Here is a 21,232-nt window from a genome sequence, read left to right as displayed (position 1 = left end):
TACTTCAAAAAACGTTGTTTCGCATGTAAAGATTTCTATAATCGCACAGGATAATAGACACCTACATAAAATTCACACCGTTGTACTTAATTACTTATTTTGTAGTTTGCAGTGTTATCGAGGTACAAATTCAAACTTTGTCTAGACAGCAATTGCTCCAGGAAATCTATGTTTCTCCAGTATACCAGTACATTCAATTTTTAATCTATGATAATTGGATGAGGAAACCATCCGCATTGCTGCCGATGTCCAATGACATTAGCATTGCGTCTCTTCCAGTCCTGTATATAGTTAAACTAAAATTAGTAAGGCCACATGGGTGGCAAATAATATGTGATCTATTTCAGACAAGTATCTACATCGATTTTTAACTTTTTTTTTATATAATATAGGAGTAGCAGACGAGCATGCAGTCCACCTGATGGTAAGTGGCTACTGCCTCCCATGTACATCTGCAATCAACCCCAGATAGGATTAGATATTCCTACCTGAGGTCGGCCATAAATGCGCCGCTACCCCTGAGGACTAAGCTGGAACGCCTCGGAAAAGTATGTCTCCCTTACCACACCCTTCAAAACGGAACACAGCAGCGCCTAATACTGCTGTTATTAGGCAGAAATAGGTGTGGCGGTGGTGCCGCCGGAGTCGAACCACAAAGGGTTCTACCACATTCAAAACACAACTACACACATACAGATACTTAACTACATACTTTACAGATACATGCGTTATGCGATGCATAATTATCCGTTTTCAACCATACATTAATACTTGTTCTTTCTTGATACCATCACGACAAACATCTACTGGTTATAAATACATTAGGTAAGGCAATAGGAATTATACACTTTAATCACTATTTGACTATCTAAGAATGTTTGCTCAAGTGCACATCGCAAGCTATTACAATTACTCAGCAAACATCGATGAGATAGCACCTAAATTCCGATGGAATACTGTTTTTTTAATCTATACGAAGGCAAACAGTTCGGAGGAGTGCCCTTGAAAGGATATTTACGAAGCGCTGTTCAAACTTGGGGCGCGTTTATTGAACCAGACGAGACGTCGAAGGTCGCGGAGTCGCGGGCAGGTGTTGGAATCTGTAACCCGCTTTGCCACAAAAAAACATAATACCAAACCTTTCTCTTAGCTTTTATTGCGGAATCCATAAAACATTTAAAGCAACAAAAAGACTGACTTTGGTTCACAAATTCAACAAAACCGTTGATTTTCAAAAGCTCAAAGGTTCAGCGACTTGCTCATGTAGATTTTTAAAACTGGAAGTACTCGTATGTTTTTTCAACGAAACATATATCAGTAGGTAGGTACTTACTCGATTATTACTCTTTTATATTCCGTGTATCATTGCGATATCGCAAAAAAGTGTTACACTCACATTAAGTATTGATATTGGTATTGCGACCGAATAGCGGTTGTAAAAAGCAATGTCATCAGACGTAGCAAAATCGATTCCAATATCGCACGCCAATATTCATAATGGCAGTTTCAACGATAAATGTTCTGCCATTTACTGACCCCTGACCTACGAATTGCAGGTATTTTTAGAACCCCATCCAGCTTACTTCAGCAAGGCCGTTCCGGTGCTCATTTGCTGAAACAATTGACGTCACAGCGTCTGAAGGCCAGATCGTTAATCTTGTAAACAACGGCGCTAGGTACGTAACAATGGGTACGGCTGGGGGAGAATTATACCTACTCCAATAAAATAATTGACGGCCAATCAGTATGATAATGTAACGACTGTAACGAGTGAGCAAACGAAGATGTTTTATTTTGTCTGCGAACTTCCAACGGTCTGCTTATTGTATCTCCTATTCAGGTTGTTGAAATCAATTGGTTGAAACTCGGTCTGGCAAAGGGGGGTCCGTCGTTCAAAGTCCAAGCGCACATTTGATTTTTCAAAGGTACGTAAGGAAGTTTGCACATCTAAGAGTTCGTCGAAAAGAGACCGAAAACTGACCAATACCCGTATTCCAATTCGCACTGGTTCAATGCGGTGGGCTATAGTCGAAAGCAATCCTTCTAAGAGAGGAGGCCCATGCCCAGCAGTGGGACAGTAATGAGTTGACGATGATCTCCCGTACATATGACCTCTAATAGAACAGGTCTAACACGCCATATTTAAACTTCCACAAGGCAGTGTATCGACGTCATTACGTCACAGTCAACCTATTAAAATAACCTCAACTATAACTTAGTCTCTATCGCAATCTTACCAGCTCATAGATTCCAGTGACCAGTTATCAGCAGATTAAATGAATAACCGTTCACTAAGCACTTCTATAATTACCACTACGATACAGTGTTATTATTCACAATTTCTTTCATACAAATGTTAGCTCCAGATTTTTATTTATTCTTTGGCAAACGGAAAATACAGAACATAATGTAGAGCAGTCTAGATGGGCTTGCACCAAATACTTTGCCCACAAGTCTCTCTTACTTCCTTTTATCAAACAGAAGTAGGCAGCAAACGTTGAGTTCTACCACCTTACTTATTTAGATTTTCTCTTAAAACAGCTGCATGAAATGTTCTTTTTATTCGGTTGCCTGAATTTCACGAGGTCTTTTCATTATACAGTTTATGCCTACATGCAAGCTTAGCCATTTTATGCGAAAAAATCTCTCTGGATAGCATATTTCACAGAAACAGTTTCATGGTCACGAGTAATAAATGTATGAATAATGTATATAGTTCCACATGGTTGAAATATTTTCTCGTATATATAATAAAACCGGCTCTACATTACAAAAACTATATCTATGAAATAGCACGAAAACTGTTGAAAGAATTCTTACCGACGGAATAATGTTTTTTAAATAAATTATAACTATGTAACTAAGTAACCTAATTATTAAACACGTGTTTTACTTTCTATTATATTTTGGTAACTAAATATAAAATTTCATATATTTTATATATACGAGTATTACAAATACGAGTAATATACTAAATCACGATTAACAAAAGTACGGTTTCTACACTCTTAGCCCCACACAAGGAATCCCTGTGGCGTAAATATGAGTACCATTTGCACACATAATGACAAATACACAAACATCCTGACCCAGAAAAGAAATTCATCATTAAGTTTCTGGTTCGAGCCTAGAATGCTATTCGCTTCAGACCAGTATGGTGACCGCTTCGCCACAGGAGCCGTCAACATGATTACTATTCTTATATAACTCCTCTAAAAAATCAACTAATTAAAATACAAGGGCCTCATGCATGTCGGTCGATATCAAAGGAAAGGGACAAATAGGGGAATTAATCCCATCATTCAGTGCCAGACGTCGTAATAAAAATTGGATCTCCCGTATCACTTTGACCAAAGGGGATTAATAGTTGCTACCCCTTTATGGTCAACACTAGAAATGTTCACAGATTTGTTCACTATAATGCATCGACACAAAGTTCAATTTTCTATAGAACCTAGTATAATTACCCTGCCTCATATATCTGCATACATAAATATAAATTAAGTCTGTAGTTTTTTAAATCCATCAACAAAATCCTATTTAAGTGAAGTGAATTTTAAAGTGTAAAATTTCATTTTGTTTGTAATTGGATACGAAAAAATCTGAGTTTTTATTTGCATTTTGTTGAAAATCTGAAGACCTATTGGCCATCCTGTGCTATTCATCTGTTATTTAAAGAAAGAAATATGTACATTTTGTACAGAATGAACCAGATAATAAAGATATGTAATCCATAAAATCTGTGTATTTTTATCAAGATTAACGCTTTGAGATAGCGGAAGTATTCGGGAAAGTTTTGTTTTATAAGTACCTACTATGCACCAACTAATAGTATATTATAGTCTACTATTAAAGTAAATAACTCCTAATAACTGCTTGTTCTGAGAAAAACATCGCCACAATTCACAAATTTTGTAATAAAAACCTCAGTAAACACCGTGTGAAAATTGCCATTCTCATGAACTAAATCGCTGGCAAAGCTTGAACATTATATTGTGCTGAGTTTCCTTAGGGAGGTAATACACGAGCGACACCACGCCGACAACCGGTACCGACCATCACCCGTGATCGTCGTTCGCTGCCGTTGCCTATTAGCAGCAACTAGTTCTACTTAATAAAAGTGTTCTGTTTTGTTCCAAACAGTGGTCTGGTTTGAAGGGTGTGATAAGGGAGGCAATTTTTCCAAGGCATTCCAGCTTAGTCCTCATGCGCATCTGTAGCCGTACTCAGGTAGAAAACTAATCTTATCTGGGGTTGATTACAGATGTCCATAGGCGGCAGTAGCTACTTATGTGGACTGCATGCTCGTCTGCCACTCCTATATTATAATAAAGACCGTCGAACAATGTCGCCGTCACGCGTCGCTCATGTACCTCACTGTCGTTCGTATGTTACCTACCTTAGTAAATATCTACGAAAGCAAACACTACAACATTAACCTGCATCCATCAGGTATCTAATAAATTGCAAGTTGATAACGACAGGGAGATTGATGCTTCATAGTTTTAGTCGATAAATCATATTACTGTCCCCAATGACATTGCTTGCCTGGCTTGCACCTAACGATATTAAGCAATTTGCGAGCTTCTGATCAAAGTTACGTCTAGCTTTAGCTAAGCAATATCCCGAGATAAACGCTATGATGACCCAGAATAAGGTACTTACTCTACCTAACGTTTTCGGTTGTCAATTTATTCCTGTCCCACAATTGGGCACGTCTGCACTCCGAAAGATAGAGTAAAGTAGCTACGTTGATAGAATTTTAATTCACATAAAATTAAGAACAAAATAAAGAACTGTCACAAACGTAGGATTTCTGACGATATTTTCTTTCATTGAGTAACGTGTCTATACGTTTCATATTGCACTTGCCGTTATTTATGTGATGGTCCTTAAAACAATATTAAACTAAACACAAAACTTCTCTTGAAAGACTAGCCGCGCAGCTTTCTATTACATCATCATAATTGAGTTATTTAGCTTTATCCATAATAATAGATCTAATAAGGGCAGGAAAGCTTTTGTATGAAAATCTTGACAATGTCCACTCTACAGCTCTACACCTCTACGTATTTAATCCTTTGAAATGACCAGTATTCGTGAAGCAACGGCCAGAGATAGCAAAATAGCGGTCAAACAGCGCAAACTCCATTAACCAACTACCTGCCTCCGCCTCTATAAAGCTCAGAAAAATTGCCTTTGTTGCGAACATAAAAAGCTGTTGCGTTGCATTGCAATGCCATTGTTTAGCGGTGAGCCTTTTGTTGAATTGTTTTAAACTACCTTCATAACGAGGACATAAGCCATAGTCTATAAAGCATTATCTATCAATAAAAACAACATGACATATTTAAGAACCGGTTGCGATAAAGCAAATAAGTTTAATTGAAAGTGTTAGGTAATATATTAGGTACGTAATGTAACTATTAGATTTCTTATATATTGCGTAATGTACTCGTATATTTTATGTTTATACGATATTTTCTATGTTGGCTAAGCCGTATGTTAGCGTTTCATTAACCTACTTGCTACTCGTAAAGTACGTCAACTAATCAATACGGATTATAGAATTTGTAACAATTAAGTAGACGTAATAGGTAAAAAAATATTGTTTTTAAAAATCCTATTTCAATAATCATTCGTCTATTTTACTAAAATATCTATATTATGGACGTTATTTTCGAATACAAAACAGGAAATTAAAAAAAAACAGAAAAAAGCTAAAACAGAGAAAAGAAAAATCTCGTCATCTCAAATTCATCCTGTGAGATGATATTATGGAAAATCCTGTCTTTGCCATGGAATGAATTTGCAATTTAGAACGTCAATTCTTTGAACTTCTTTCTGAGGCATTTCTTGAATGCTATAACGCTGAATATGGAACTCTTCATACCATGATCTAACTTAACATTGGACACTTTTCGTCTGTGAGGAAGCCAGTTGCCATATACCTAAATATATTTATAACCGAAGATTTTTTCAATAAACATGAGTAGTTAAACATAACTCTAAACATTCATAACGATTACAAATACAAATTCGTTGGAAGCTCCAAATTAACGCTAGAACAGATTCAAATCAGGTCAATTCGTGTATGTTTGAATCAGGTCAAATCCGCTTTGTTTCGTAATGTTAATGGGAATTCGTAGTCTACGATTCGTGTGATCATGATGAAATAGGCGAGAGTATCCAACGATATAACAAGGTTTTAGGGTTCCGCACCCAAAATCTGCCAGCGGAGACAGAACGGTATCTCTTGAATTCGTAGCAGGCAGACGCTAGAAGTTCTCACAAAGTTGGTACATCAATAACAGTAAAATAAATTCAAAAATCCAAGGGAAATAATCCCATGCAACAATTGTTTTGACGTATTTCGCCTAGTTAACTATTTTTTAAACTACTTACACTGTGGAATACAGCTGGTGCAGTTGCTAATAGTACAGAACCCTTTATGTGCAAGCTCGCTTCGCACTTGCGCGGTTTTCATACTGAGCCAAAATGTATGAAATATTGCGCTGGAGATTAATAGAATACCCCAGACACGTGCGGGAATGGAATACAGTTTACAACCCATAAATTTGAAATGGATAGGGAGCGTAAAGACTAGGCACTTAACGGAATGCTGTATCCTATTACATATATTACCACTGGATATTCTTGCTCGTTTGTTTGTAATAAATCTGGCTTCGTTAGCGAGAATTCTATATCTGAACTGCAAGACTAACTAGAGAACTAAGTACCGAAATATGTAAATCTATTCCTTTGCATACCTAACGTAAAGGGTTGTGGTTACTACACAAACATACATTTCATTTGTTCGTCCAATTTTATAACATGAAAGCTTTATAGACTTAAGTTCACATATCTTTTATACCAATAAAAACATTCGTATAATTTCATTGCTAATAGGACTAAATACTAAAATATGTAAATCTTTACCCTTTGTTTAACATAATGTCTTATATTACAAAACAAACAAACAAACAACATTCCAACATTCAAAACATTCGTTCTTCGAATTTTATAACGTGATAGGTTTATGGTCTTAAGGCCACAAATCTTTCACGCCATAAAAACATCCTTATTAGCTACTAGGAAAGAATAACTGAACAGGTGATGACGGGGCGCAATCTGCGTTTAAACGAATCCCTCGTTGATACGTCACTCAATCAATAAGCCACTTCCGTATGCGGGCGAGCACGAATCGCTTATTAGACTTAATGACAGTTATGGCTTCAATACAATACGGGAAAATATTCCCGTGGGCTCCAATGGAGAGGTCAACTAATCCGACCAACGGAGATGGAAGCGCACTTGTGTGTCACTTAATGAAACCAATCTAACTAATAGAACTTCATTGCTTTAAATTATAACTCATATATTCAGTGGCAACCCAATTTCTTTTCTAGCGCACCGCACCAGCTGCCTAATTAGACTTGTTGCACCATTCGTGTCGAGTGAAGTTTTGGTAATTGGTATGCGATAGCATCCTATTTTGATTACCAGTCTAACATTAATTATAATTATACGCACTTGCTTATTTCAGATTGTTATTAAACTTTAATTTTAAATAACCTTTAACTAAAATTTGATAAATAAGTATTAACAGTATACAGTATGCAAGTACTTTCCTAATTACCTTATAACTGGTTTCAATGAATTGTATTACAATAAATCTTTTTACAGTTCATTTGTTCCTTCTTCCTTCTTTTAAAGTACATTTACACATCTGTTGTACATGTTAAAGGACCCTAATTAGTGTTAAAAATTCGCATGACAACACTACGCCCTGTTACAAAAATGAAATAATACAACAACAAAGCGACAATTTTGCAAAACGGAAAATATTTACCGTGACAGTGCAGATAGTTGTCAGGTTGAAGTAAGTGGGGTGTGAATGGGAAGGGTTGTAAGCGATTTGGGGTAGGTCCCCGCATTTAACATGCACGCTGCTATTAGTTAGCGAGCCTGATAATAAGCCCCTAGCCCCTTTGGACAGATAAGCTAAGCTCTTCAAAGTGTATACGGTGTGTATGTTTGGTATTAACAGTATACAGAATTGTTCAGGTGGTATATGCACTTACTCAGTATAAAAATTAGATAAAATATATTCCTGATATTTTATGTGTCCCATGTTTTGTGTGATATTTTATGTGTGTGTGTGTGTGTAAAATATATTCCTGATATTTTATGTGTGTGTATGTGTGTGTGTGTTTTACGGTCCCATTACTGGGCATGGAGCTCTTCTAAAGCTGACAAAGGTTTAGGCCATAGTCAAGTATGGGTTAATAGACTTCAAACGTTTTTAGGAACTTCTTTTAAAGAAAGTTTACGTATTCCTTCCGAAGTAAAATATCATTACTTTTAATACGCACATTCTTAAAATAGAGGTTTAGGATTTGTATCCGGGACACTCAGATTGAGGCCTAATTTGAAGCCTCTAGGCTACTGTGATGTTATTTGTAAGTTTTGTATTTAAAACAGTACTTCTGTAGAAGGTATTATTTATTCGTAATCAGATTTAAGTCTTTAGTAAAAGTATATTCTTCTACAATTTACATGAACGAGTGCAAAAATGTTGCCGAGTCAAGTGTTGAGAGAATTAAAAGTTCAACAGATTCAAGTACCGATAGAGGATGTGGTATTCAACCAAGAGCGGTCTATTTTCAGTATCGAGGGTCGTAAAGTGCTAAACAAGTCGTAAGTAGGTTTGTGTTATACAATGTAGTCCACAACACGATGTGGGCTCCCTACTAACAATTCTGGAAGTAACTAAAGCGTTGGATGTTTAAAACAATAATACTAAACTCCGTTCAGGGAAAGCAGATAACAACAATAGCACCATCTTTAGGGTCTTTAAAGCCAAAGTCTTTATATTTTAACAAAAAACAACCATGAAGAAAATTTCATTAAAATTACTTGAGAGAGTCCGGAGATTTCTATGACCACAATAACATGTGATTTGTTGATAATAATATGTATGTGGATATCATAATTATTTTTCTTAACACAAAATAATCTTATCATTTCCAGATAAATAATGCAAAGTTAGTCTCAAAGGTTTTTGTTACAACTTAAATTAGGCAGGTGTAGGTACTTAAATATCCAAAAAATAAAGACAAGTGGCCCCATGCATTTTTCCTTACATTCAAATTATATGACGTAGGTAGAGTTAACACTTAATTGTCGTCGTCCTTGAGTATATTTCGGTATGTACGAAAACAAACAGCTATACTCGACTCGTACCTATTGTGAGCGAGTCATTGAAACAGAAGGCAAGATAATGTATGCGGTACACTCGTAGAAGGCATGCAGACTATCCATTCTAGTCATATTATCCTTTCAGTTATTATTAAAAGTGCACCAATGAGATTAATAAAACTTATTTTTTATTTGGTTACGATATTACCACAGTTTCGTAAGCTGTTTCAATTAAAAGGAAATTGAATAAAAGTCTAAGTCAACTTTGTATAAGTCGGTACAACATGGTACAACGTAATATGAACAATGATAATATTTATATTACTTAGGTACTACATAATTTATGTAATGTCCAGAATAGCAGCCTAAGTATCTGATATTTTTTTGTTTAGGTTATATATAAGCTACCATCGTTTCATGTTCCCTTCGTGAATTTATCCCGTCCATTACTTCTACAAATCAATATTTGATTTTTATTATGATTCAACCTTATTTAATTAATGATGATTTTAGGCAACGTGTACCAATTAGTACTGCACACTTGATAAAAATCATATAGGATATAACAGGTACCATGGATGGTATGTAACGGGCTTAAGCCATATCAATGAACAAGCTAAAGTGTTACGTGAACGGTTCGCCTTGAATTGTTCGCATGTTGCATTCAACTATTTGCTTGGTGGTTTAATTTAAAATTGAATAAAATAAATAAAATTGAATTAATTAAAATGATTAGACCCAAAAATCTTACAATGCTCTTCGAGTTCAATATAATAATGGTTTCAGGATACTGATGGGACTACCAAGGTACTGTAGTGCATCAGGGATGTTTGCAGAAGCTCATGTAAACTCTTTTTATACCATAATGCGAAAAAGATGCAGCTCCCTGATGTACCGTGGGATAGCTCCAAGAGCATCCTGAAGATGATAAGCAATAGAGTAGACTGTAGTTTATGTCTCATTGCAGCTTTATACATTTAATTTTTTTAAGTATCAAATGTAAAAGAGTCTTTGTAACTATAAATAAATAATTAAATTATTATTATTATCATAAAGAAATTCGAAGCTACCACTCTGTCCCCTATCGTGACAATTGTATGAGGTATCTAAGAAACCAGAGTAGCATAAACAGATGGACAATTTACATAAAAATGTTTTTTATAACACACTGTGGTCATCAGCAAGTATAGCCACGCAAACTGACTGACACCTATCAATCACTTCAAGCAAAGGTTCACTAAAGACGAACACTTATTAGCGCTTCAAACACAAATAACTATTCAGATCTGAATAATATCCTAAACGCCTTCTGGGTAGTTACCGAAGTAGTTATTGTTGTTGGCCTCAATAGTTCAAACATAGCTCCAGCGAGTTAATATAACCATATTTATAGTAATGGCTGGATAGTTCCAGATCCGTAAATGTACGACGTTATTTGCACTTCAAACAACATAGACTTAAAGAGTAAATTATGTATGTTTTCCGACCGCAAATAAACACGTCAAATAAACTCCGCTTTAATTGCCGCACTTGTACAAATAAAAACAATTCTTTCGCCGGTTATTAACGACCGATAAAATAACCGGAACAATTGCGAGTTGCGACTATAGACAAGTGTTTTCATTTTCACTAGTAACGCTTAATGTACGTAGTTATCCGCTCCGTTAAACGATGAATTTCGCAATTAAATATAATAAAGCAAAGCATTTTCCATTTGCAAATTAGCGTTGCTCATTTCAAGGCTCGCTCGTATTTAGCAAATTGAATAAGTCAGTTGCGTCGAGCAGTCGATAAAATATGAACTATAAGTCATCCCGATTATGATACAAAAGAAAGCAAACTAGAAGCTTATAAGAATAATACGGACGTCAGTGAAATTTAACTGTTGAACCATATTGAACATAACCCTGTTTTGGTATTAAAAAATGTTACAAGATTTTTTGACTTTTCGATTTTTTATATTGTTACTTCTATAGAGACAAAAATATCATTAGCGTTAAAAATCGTTACGTTAATTGCCGTATAGACATCTCTATTTAAATTCTCAACAAATTCTCAATTTATATTAATATCCCCATCAGCTGAGTAAACAGCGTACATTTGTTGTGAAAAACGTGCATTTTAATATGGGAGCTCACTTCCCGCGTATGAAATTGTATTCTTTCGCCAGTACTTTGTGCACCCACATCAGTGTCGCACAATGAACAAGTTTTTCCGTTGTGACACACTGACGAAGCAAAATGTGACATTCTAATAAATATGGAACATACAGAGCACGCCGACGTTCATGGGCTCTTTGCCGATTCTGTGTACCTTTGTACGTTATGTGACATAAATAGGTATAAAATCTTCAAAGCACTCGATAGACAAACATTCTAGATGTTTACATTTTTATTACGTGTTGAACACATGCATATCTCATTAAAATATTACACTTGATATTTCATCGACGATAATTTTATTTCTATCTTGATAAATTGATTAATAATTTTAACTTGTCTTTTCAATTATTTTTGAAGATTAATGATTTTGATAGAATGTTTGACGATAAAAATAGAACAAAGTACGACGCACATTTATTATTCAATAAGACGTTTTCAAATTCGTTTGTAATTAATCAACCTATACGTATTCGAAACGTATATGAGGTAACCAATGCAAACATTACCTGATATGGTACGATTACTCGCTTGATTGAATAAAAAGGTACACCTTTATTTTGGCAATGGTGTGTGATATCGATAGCACGTGGTCGCATCCCTCGGCGTTCACGGGCAGGGCTCGGGAGCGATGACCCCTTGGCAGACGGAGCTTTTCGCGTCTCGCCCTACTTGCCGCCCGCCTAACGCATAAATATACGTAATTTCTTGTCCTAGGCTATCATATGGAGAAATGCGACACATTCCTCGTAAACTCGATCGTATGTTGAAAATATGGTTGTGGGTATATCTTTTGGAAAGTCGGAAATGTAGAAATAATTGGACTACATCAAAGCGATATGCTACTGTCGCGTTAATAAATTTCTCCGTACATGTGGGACAGCGAAGCCTTATTAAATTATAGGCATTTAAGTTTGTAATGTTGCCTAATTCCGTGATCAATAATAGTAATAACAAATCCATTTTATTTGTAGAGTTAAAAATATATTTTAACAAATATAATGTAATGTAGAGTCAACAATAAATTTATATATATGACGGAAATAGAATGCGTGTGCAATACGATAGTTGTTAAGTCTAGTTAGAGTTAGTCACAGTTTCGTTCTTAACCCCAGAGGACTAAGTCGGAACTCTTCGTGTACGTCATGTGATGCACAAGTTCCAGACTGCTAAGGGAGAGTGCTTATATACAGCTGTAATACGTTTAGACTGTATGTAACTTTTCTATCACCTTTAACATCTTTAGAATAAACCGTGACATATAATACGTTCATAACATAAGTACCCACTTTTGAACATGAAGTATTAAATAATTACGACCCCCATACTTACTTAAAGGACGTATCTACTCAAGGTAACAAATTGCTATGGTAATTGTATCACTTCTCCGAGCTGCCAAAAATTCGTGCTCAAGGACTTTCTCATGGCGGAACACACCCTTGTTATGAAGAGACGCTCACGGTAAGTACTTTATTCTTTTTCCCTGACAGCACAAAAAACGTAGAATTTTTATTTCACAGCAGTTGCTTTTGTTGCGAGTACGCCGTAACGGTCTTTTACTAAAACATGCTGTCTACTGTAAGAATGTCTCAGCATATTCGTAGCATATGGGGCGAGTGGAAGTAATTTACGCCTTTTTAAGTGCTAATTAAATGTACCTTATTTTATTATAGTGAGTATTTGTTTTTTACAGAAAGAATTTTTAAACGAAACGCCCTCAGTTTTAGTATTCGTTTCTGAAATATCTACCGTTTATTACTTTGACATTTTAAATTTATTGATTTATTTAAAATTGTTTTTCTCTTTATTGAAAGTAATAAATAATTCATGGCAAATAACAAAGAGGCCCTTTATATACTTAGGTACTTAATTTTATGAAATGAAATGAAATGAATTTTGTATAGGCCAACGACGGCACTTACAAATTGTCAGTTACAATAATTTTCTTAAACTAATACCGGATCGGAACGCGACCTCTTAAAATATTTATATATATTAAAAATTAAATTATATATAAAATTATTGAGGCCTATGAACTAAAATTATACCAAATTCAATGGTTAACGTCACATGCTAGTATAACTTGCTACGCCAGGACATTTTCCTTTTATTGCTACCTACAAAGCTCTTCCTTGGAACAAGTCACACGGAAATAATCAGGTATTCTGAAACCATTCTAGGTTGAGCACTAACCGCTAAAGTGAATTCGAGGTGCACTCAAATTGCATATCCAGATCGATTTGTTTCAATTTCACGTCACTATATTTCATGACCGATAAACGGGAATAGAATTATTATGTTCTCATTTCCTGAATACCGTACGTGAAATGGCTAGCAACTATCAAAAATCACGCCCCGTCGGATCAAAACGTCGAACCGGCGGCGTAGGGTTGATAAATGTGCGGCACACGTTTATTCACACAATAAATTACGTTGACGTTTCTTCGAAATATGTATATGCTTATTTATTTGCACAATGTGAAAGTCAAATGAAACGTTTACTTACATTATGCGAGCTTATCTTGTCAATAGCTCTAATAAAATAGACTATTTTACCCCCGAAAAACTTTTAGAAACTTATGTGATAATTCATAAAACAGCTAAGAGTTAAGACTTAAGTAAAATTCGTTTTAAGTAAGTAAAATTATTTTTAGTAAAAATGTGCATGTGTCAAATAATAAATTCATAATTATAAACCTCAGGTGATGGTGGTGGTCCCCAGCTTGTAAACTCTTGCTATAACGCATCAACACTTTTTCACGCAACATTTTCTCCCCTACATTAAATTCAGACAGCCATCACGAAAGAAAAACAATGTGAATTTCGTCATAATCTCCTATCATATTACACATAGGCATCCCCCTCCGCGACAGCCCTGTCGGTGTAGCGCACACTTGATTGCACTTTCGCTTTCAACGCATCGCCCACAAATGTCCGCACCCGCGGTTGCGTCGCGGTTTGTATTCCAACAAGGAAGGAACTATATACTTATAGAATTATATCACTAGAGCGACGTGGGTACTGCCATCAATGCTATTTTATGACTTGGTTGTGTCATACTTCATAATAACTCGATAGCCTAGCTTAGCCATAGTGGAATATAAAATCAGATAGCAAATAACCTAACCTTTAAATAATACCAGTGTGATTTAAATATCTTCAACGGTACGAAAGCTTTCAAAAATCAGAGAGAGATCCATCAATCAACCTGTCACAATCAGAGAAATTCCACCACGTTAAAGTAACATAAAATGCTCGCACAAAAATCATTTATTTATACAGATATTTAAAGAAATTTCTTGCGTAGAAATCTAGTTTGATCAAACTTGGATCCCGCTCATTTATAACCGTTTTAAGAGGATGGCAATAATAAGGTAGATGATTATCATTTAGAAGGAGGAATACCTATTGATGAACAAACTAAATGATTACGAAAGCTACTATTCCATAAAACTTTTAAATATAATAAAAACTCCTATATTACACGTGTTTATAAGTACCCGTTAAAATCGCAGGTACTGTGATTAGACGATAAATGCTATTCCCAAGTGTAGTATTTTCTCAATGCAGCAATAAGTCACTCAAATTGAATGTTGCTACAATAAGCCATTTAAAGCAACAAAAGTGACAGTTTGCTCGTTTTATCAACAAAATAAGAAGCGGTTTGAGCGAGTAACGCGATTATCTCGATAGCAGGTTTGCTGCGCTCTCGTAAGGAATTACGACAAATGCGTAATGACCGTGGCGTAAGACGACAATCCACCACTTTCTTACCAACTCGCCGTTGACGGATATTGTCTCTTCTAACGCGGACAACTTTCGAACATTACTACTACATGTGCAATTAAAATTTTAAATGTAAATGGCTGTATTGTTTTAGTTGTTTCCCGGTCCACCGTATAAAGCGTTGAATAGATATCTGTTTATGACAACGGCATGCGCTCAAAATATTTACGACGTAACCGTACAAGTGTGTGCGTCAAATAAGTAACCATACATTTTTATGGTTTATAGCTGATCGGGATTATCGATACATTTTAATTATTATGTTAATAAAACTTAAAAGAATAAAACATAAAAAATAAAAAATTCTTCGCTGCGTGATACTCTACCGTAATCATTATTGCTTTCTTTTTATTTTCTTATGTAAATTTAATGATACCGCTCTGTGGGAATCGCAAGTGATCTAACAAGTTAAACAACAACGTGCTCAGTCAATCCTTGGATGGGTCACCGTTTATTTAAGAAAAAACTTAATGGACCTCTTCGTGCTTTGGAAAGCACTTAACACACACGGTTCCAGTTGTTATGACAAATAGTAAGATAATGGGACCTTTAGGCAATTTAACATGTGATTAAAATGTATGTAAATTACCCACGATCGTGTGGTCGAATAGGTACACATTGATCAATTGTATATTGTATTTTATTATACTTACTGTTTTTTTTTACTGCTCCAACAATAAATACATTTGTAGTCTTACATAATTATGCTATTTTATGAATAAAATATAATATTGCATGTTTCTCAACAGTAGGAAGTATTTTATTAATATCCTTAACATCAAACAAAAGGTTGTATCAATTACAATTCAAATGTTTTATGGTGTTCGACTTATTCCGGTCTTAGCGATTTTATACAAATAACAGTTTTTTAAATTGCAACAAATCTTGCATAATCCGTTATGTAGTTATCAGGATAACTGTATAGATGCACTGAATGAAACATTTTCTCATAATACTTTCAAATTTAAATCACGTTCACTATCACCAATTAAAGGGGTTAAAAAATCGCATGCGTGTTCAGTTGCGGTGCATATTGATGAGTGGACATTAGTATGCAGATGAAAGAGATGCATAGATACGGGTGGTTGGACTAGAAAAGGAGCGTGCCACTAGCCACCCAAAGCGTTGGCAGCTTATCCTGCGATCCCTTTGTCCTGCCGTGCCAAGTGCCGCGCCGCATACGAAACTTGGCACGGTCACGAATGCCCAGTGGCTGCATTACAAATGATTGACTATTATTATACAGATCGCATAGCCTTTTTGTAATTTAATGACCCAATCAATCAACAATTATATTTTCGAACTGACGCCAGATTCCAGGTTTGTAAAGCGCCGCTTCGGACAGAACTTCACATATGGTTAAGTGATATTCATAATAATATTATGGAACACGAAATCTTATTTATTATATCCAAATAACTAATTTTAAAATTTGCAATTACAAAATTGCATTCTGTAAGATGTGCAAAACCGTGGGCAAAACCTAGTTACAATGCAATACCTTGTATTGCATTGTTAATTAGTTAATTAGAAAGGCTCCTCATTTTTACGTAACATTCTTATACCTGATTGAACAGATTTTGGATAATTTTAAGCTAAAAGTTTCTCAAGAACCGTATTGTAATAAATTAGATATTCAACAGGCTGATTGGCATTTTAACTAACGACCAGCTGAACAAGGTTATTATGAATTGCAGAAGTTTACCCGAAATAGCTAAAAATAGGGGAAGTTACTGCAAATCCGTTGCAAACAGCACACATTCAGATAGGTACCTATATTGAATTTAACTTGAATATAACTTTAATTTTATGGTAAGTAGCAAAACCAATGGTATTACAACACTGGAGGCACCATCACATCTTTTTCTGCTTTATAACAAGAATGTCAAGCGATGTTCTGTTCTGGTTTGAAAGCTGTGGTAGAGAAGTAGGTACGAGTACTTCTACGAAACATTCCAATTTAGTCCTCAAGGGTAGCCTCTATTGCGGACTTCAGGTACCTCCATTCCTATCCAGGGTTAATTACATACGTCAAAAAACTGCTGCACAAAATTGTGTTGTTGTAATACTCATACTATTTTTTTCAATCGTTGGAGCTACGCCGCATATTACTATTTTACCTTTACTGAGGCGTAATACCTTGAGGTCAGTTTCGTAAATGTTACAGAATGCATCTAATAAAAACTGAAACATTAATTACTTCAAATTTCAAAATACAGATGATTATATACATCCTTCTTTCGTGAGCCAATTATCAACGTGAAACGTAATTTATTTCAACGCAAGGTGAGGTTCAGAATATATGCCAGTTTAACTATACGATGTATGTTTGTTTATAAAGGAAATTTGTTAATACAGCAGGTAAAAATATTTTCTAAGTATTGTTTGGTTAGTTTCTTTTTTATGTGATGTATTACATATACCTACTAGTCTTAAATTACTATAGGATAAGTGATATATGTGTTTGTAAACACCCGAATTGACTTAATGTTTTCTTTGTACAGAATCAAGTTTCAAAAAATAAGATGGGACGTCATAGAAATCACCGTGACATCGCTCTGAGGCTCGTGCTGTATCGCCTATAAATATTAAAATTCAAACGATTTCTTCTTTCTACATCTTATTTCTACCTATCTTGTGTAAATACTGTAGACACAAAACTGCACATTGTAGAACCATTACGAATGCAGACTTTACTATATTAAAACAAAGAATTGGGCCTGGATGGTGAAACTGGAGTTCTAGTCATAACGACGCGGACGTGAGAACAACTCGTCATTGTGGTCGGACGATAACAACAAAGCTAATGAGATGCCGACTTCCACGTTCATATGAACTGCATAATAACGTTTTTAGCGTTCCGTGCGTAAAGAACCCTATACTAAGCTTACACTATCCGGTTACTACAGAGCTGTGTATCTTGAATCGTAAACGATAGGCACTTGACATTTGTACAAGTAAAATATAAAAAAATAGACGTGAAAAAAGTAAAAAAAATAATGGGTTCCCAAACCCAATATTAGAAACAAGATCCCTGTACTCCCGCGTTTCTTTAACAGTAATAGGTGGATACTTGATATTTTCATAAAATGTGTATTATCATAAGTGTCATCCCTCATCTACAAATAATAAAAATAAAATTGAAATTAAAGGGTCTTTAATAAAAGGTAAGTTTTTTGTCATTTTCAGCTGTTTTAGCTCAATCTTAATACAAATGTCTAACGGCGGTACTGAACCCTTCATGTGAGTCATACTCGCGCTTGTCCGACTTTTTTTGTAAAACAGTAGCTCATTCTCATTTCTATCAAGCCAACGTTTCGAGGACAGTAACACGAATCGACGAATCGATAACGTAATGTACGCAGCACCGTCGTGTCTTGGCATAATAGGCTTAAATCATTTATAACGCCTACTGCCACTGTTATTTTGAGACGCACAATGAAATTATAATCTTAGTACGCAATAGGTTGCATTATTGAAATATTTGACATCCTTGTGAATATAGCCTACGTGAACGCTCGCTTCACTGCATTCTCAAAATTCAGTGACAATTTGACGACTAAAACGTATTACAATATTTGTTACTAATTTCTCAATACAAGACGTAAATTATGAAAATTAATAATACATTACATCATTAGACCCACGTAGACACAGATATAAGACAATAATATATAATATTGTAGTAACATGAGTAATTACTGTTTAAACCGCAGAGCATTAAACTTTACCTACACACCGCTAGAGAATCACAGAATTGTGTAAAATACTATATGTAATAGAACGAAGAACAAACGTAGTATAAAACCCACACAACACAAGCTTGCACAAACAGTAGAGCGCAAATAATGAAATTCTGAAATATCTATTTCAAAAGGAAGATGATATCTGGTACTCAATGCGCACTCGTTATTCGGAGATAAATTGCGAAACAATGAAAGTGGGAACTTGCCCATTCCGCAGAAAGGACGTAACAAAGGATATCAAGTGACTGTGGACACAGTGCAGTGTGTCAAAGTGATCGGATATCGCAATCACGGAGCGTGAAAGCACCTGGACATACTCGCTTTTATTTAACCGCATTAGCACGTGTGCTAAATGACAACTAGCTAGTGAAAACACGTATAACCGAACACACCATATTTAAACAAATAGGCCACGTTACTACACTTTCGATCGTAAAGTGCGTTAGCTTATTCGGGAATGAATGTCTAATGAGATAACGCATGAATTAACGAAGATAACGTTAATCAAATCCCATGGTAACATAAATGTGCTATTGGCAATAGTACACATAATACTCAAAAAATAAAAATCACACTTAAGTAAAATTGATTAACATTTTCTTTCGTAGTAAGAGATAACGAGTACCGCCTTCATAGATGGCCAGTTTTTGAAGAATGGCAGGGGCTGGTTTACGATGTCTTGCGTCGCACATCGCGAGTACGGATGCGTGTCGAACTACACTGACTAAGCTACGTAGAAGCCGGGCATCGTGTCACGGCCATCTAACAGGATTACCTGTTCTACTGCGCAGGTAACTCTACCACATATGGGCCACGACGCCACTTACCGGCTTATAATATCGTCAGGATTAACAGACTTGAGCATCGCCCCGCTCCAACCTTTAAAGCAGCTTGGTATCGAATTACGAAATCACGGCTGTACTTCCGAAACATTTCTAATATTACTGTCAAAAATGTTTGGAATATTTTTTGCATTTATTAAGTTACCTATATTTATTTATTTAAGTTAACCACTTAGTTAGAAATCATGTAGGCAAGTAACGTTTTTTCGTCATAATCATTACTTGCTATGAACTTTATAATCAGTAAAAATCAAGACGTCAGAAATATATTTTGATTTTTTTATATATAAGATTCGTTTTCAACGTTTTAATTGTAGAATTCTAGGTATTAATTTTCCATATACACATATAGACGTATCGATTTGAATATGTGCTAACTTTAACTTTTTTGTACAACTTGGATGATGACAAAATGTTTGCCATGGCATCACACGTCATCATTATCCGTATGCGTTCCACGAGAGACAAAGGGAGCCAGCAGATATGAGATTTTATCGCAGCATAATCGTGTTCGAAACTGCGTTTGAAGCTGTCACTAAATTTGATGCAAAGCCTTAAAGTACTCAACACTACCGAGTCACGTCACAAAGCGGAAGTATGTTTGACAACAGACTTTCTTTAGTTGACAAACATTGGGCGAGTAAACACGACATTATTGACAAATATTTGTACAAATATTGTCCATTTAATAGTTTATTTGCGTGCAAATATTGACGACATTTCAAATACATTGAAGTCAAATTATTTGAATTTCAATGTGCATGCTGTGTGTGCAGATTGATTCACGGTTACGTCATTATTTGTAAAAAATTATTTCTTAAAACATTGCGTGTTTACTGCGAAGAAATTTCTATCTTGCTACACAATGCGTCAGTTTCCTATTCATAACATTTTGATTACAAATGGAGCGATGATTCGCTAGCATTATACCGTATAACAATATTGATTGCTAATAGATAGGTGTTCGAATGGTTGATGTTTATGGTAGTACGAAAGTGTGTACACAATTAACAATGCAAAGAATGCTATCGAGATATAAATTAAATAAACTGCAAAGCGGAATGATTACCATGCTGCGGATGTGCAGAGCATCTGGTCCCGATTTCGATATGAAACCAGGCAGAACTATGCATTAGATATAGGCAAAGTCATTCAACGATAATAGCCAAAGATTGGATATGAGGAGAAAAAGTGTCACCCACAAAATTGTTGCCAATTGGTAATAATCTGAAATATAGGCCATCCGTCAATCAACCGGAGAAGGTGTCAGTGAGAAGCAGGATGTAGATCTTGTCAATATTCACTCTAAAACCCTGTATATTTAATCACTTTCGGTGTTTTCGTTGTCATGTTTATAATTATGTACTGACAATATAGTGTATTTAAAGTGATAAATTCTGGGGGTGAGGATATCAAGTTTTTATTCTATTCTATCAGAATTTAATAATATGTCCATAACGTATCAAATATATGAAAGACTAATGCGGGGTAATATAAA

The 21,232-nt window shown here is 35.3% G+C and overlaps 1 protein-coding gene across 3 annotated transcripts in view; it reads right to left on the bottom strand.

Moving 5' to 3' along the window:
- Positions 1–21,232, bottom strand: part of LOC140750557 (actin-associated protein FAM107A) — a 51,276-nt gene that overhangs the window by 24,545 nt on the left and 5,499 nt on the right. Inside the window, exon 1 of one of the 3 annotated variants that reach the window (XM_073084165.1) lies at positions 19,518–19,646. The exons of the other annotated variants lie outside the window; for them this stretch is intronic. Coding sequence (XP_072940266.1) covers positions 19,518–19,584 — 67 coding nt within the window. The 5' untranslated portion in view covers positions 19,585–19,646. Of the gene's footprint in view, positions 1–19,517; positions 19,647–21,232 lie in introns of those variants that run through there. 3 annotated transcript variants of the gene reach the window in all.

This window comes from Epargyreus clarus, unplaced genomic scaffold (assembly GCF_041222505.1).
Source record: "Epargyreus clarus isolate Ecla_fem2 unplaced genomic scaffold, WU_Ecla_fem_2.2 ptg000021l, whole genome shotgun sequence".
In the NCBI taxonomy this organism is placed as follows: Eukaryota; Metazoa; Arthropoda; class Insecta; order Lepidoptera; family Hesperiidae; genus Epargyreus; species Epargyreus clarus.
The sequence above is the reverse complement of the archived record's forward strand: the minus strand, read 5'-3'. Positions and strand labels throughout refer to the sequence as shown.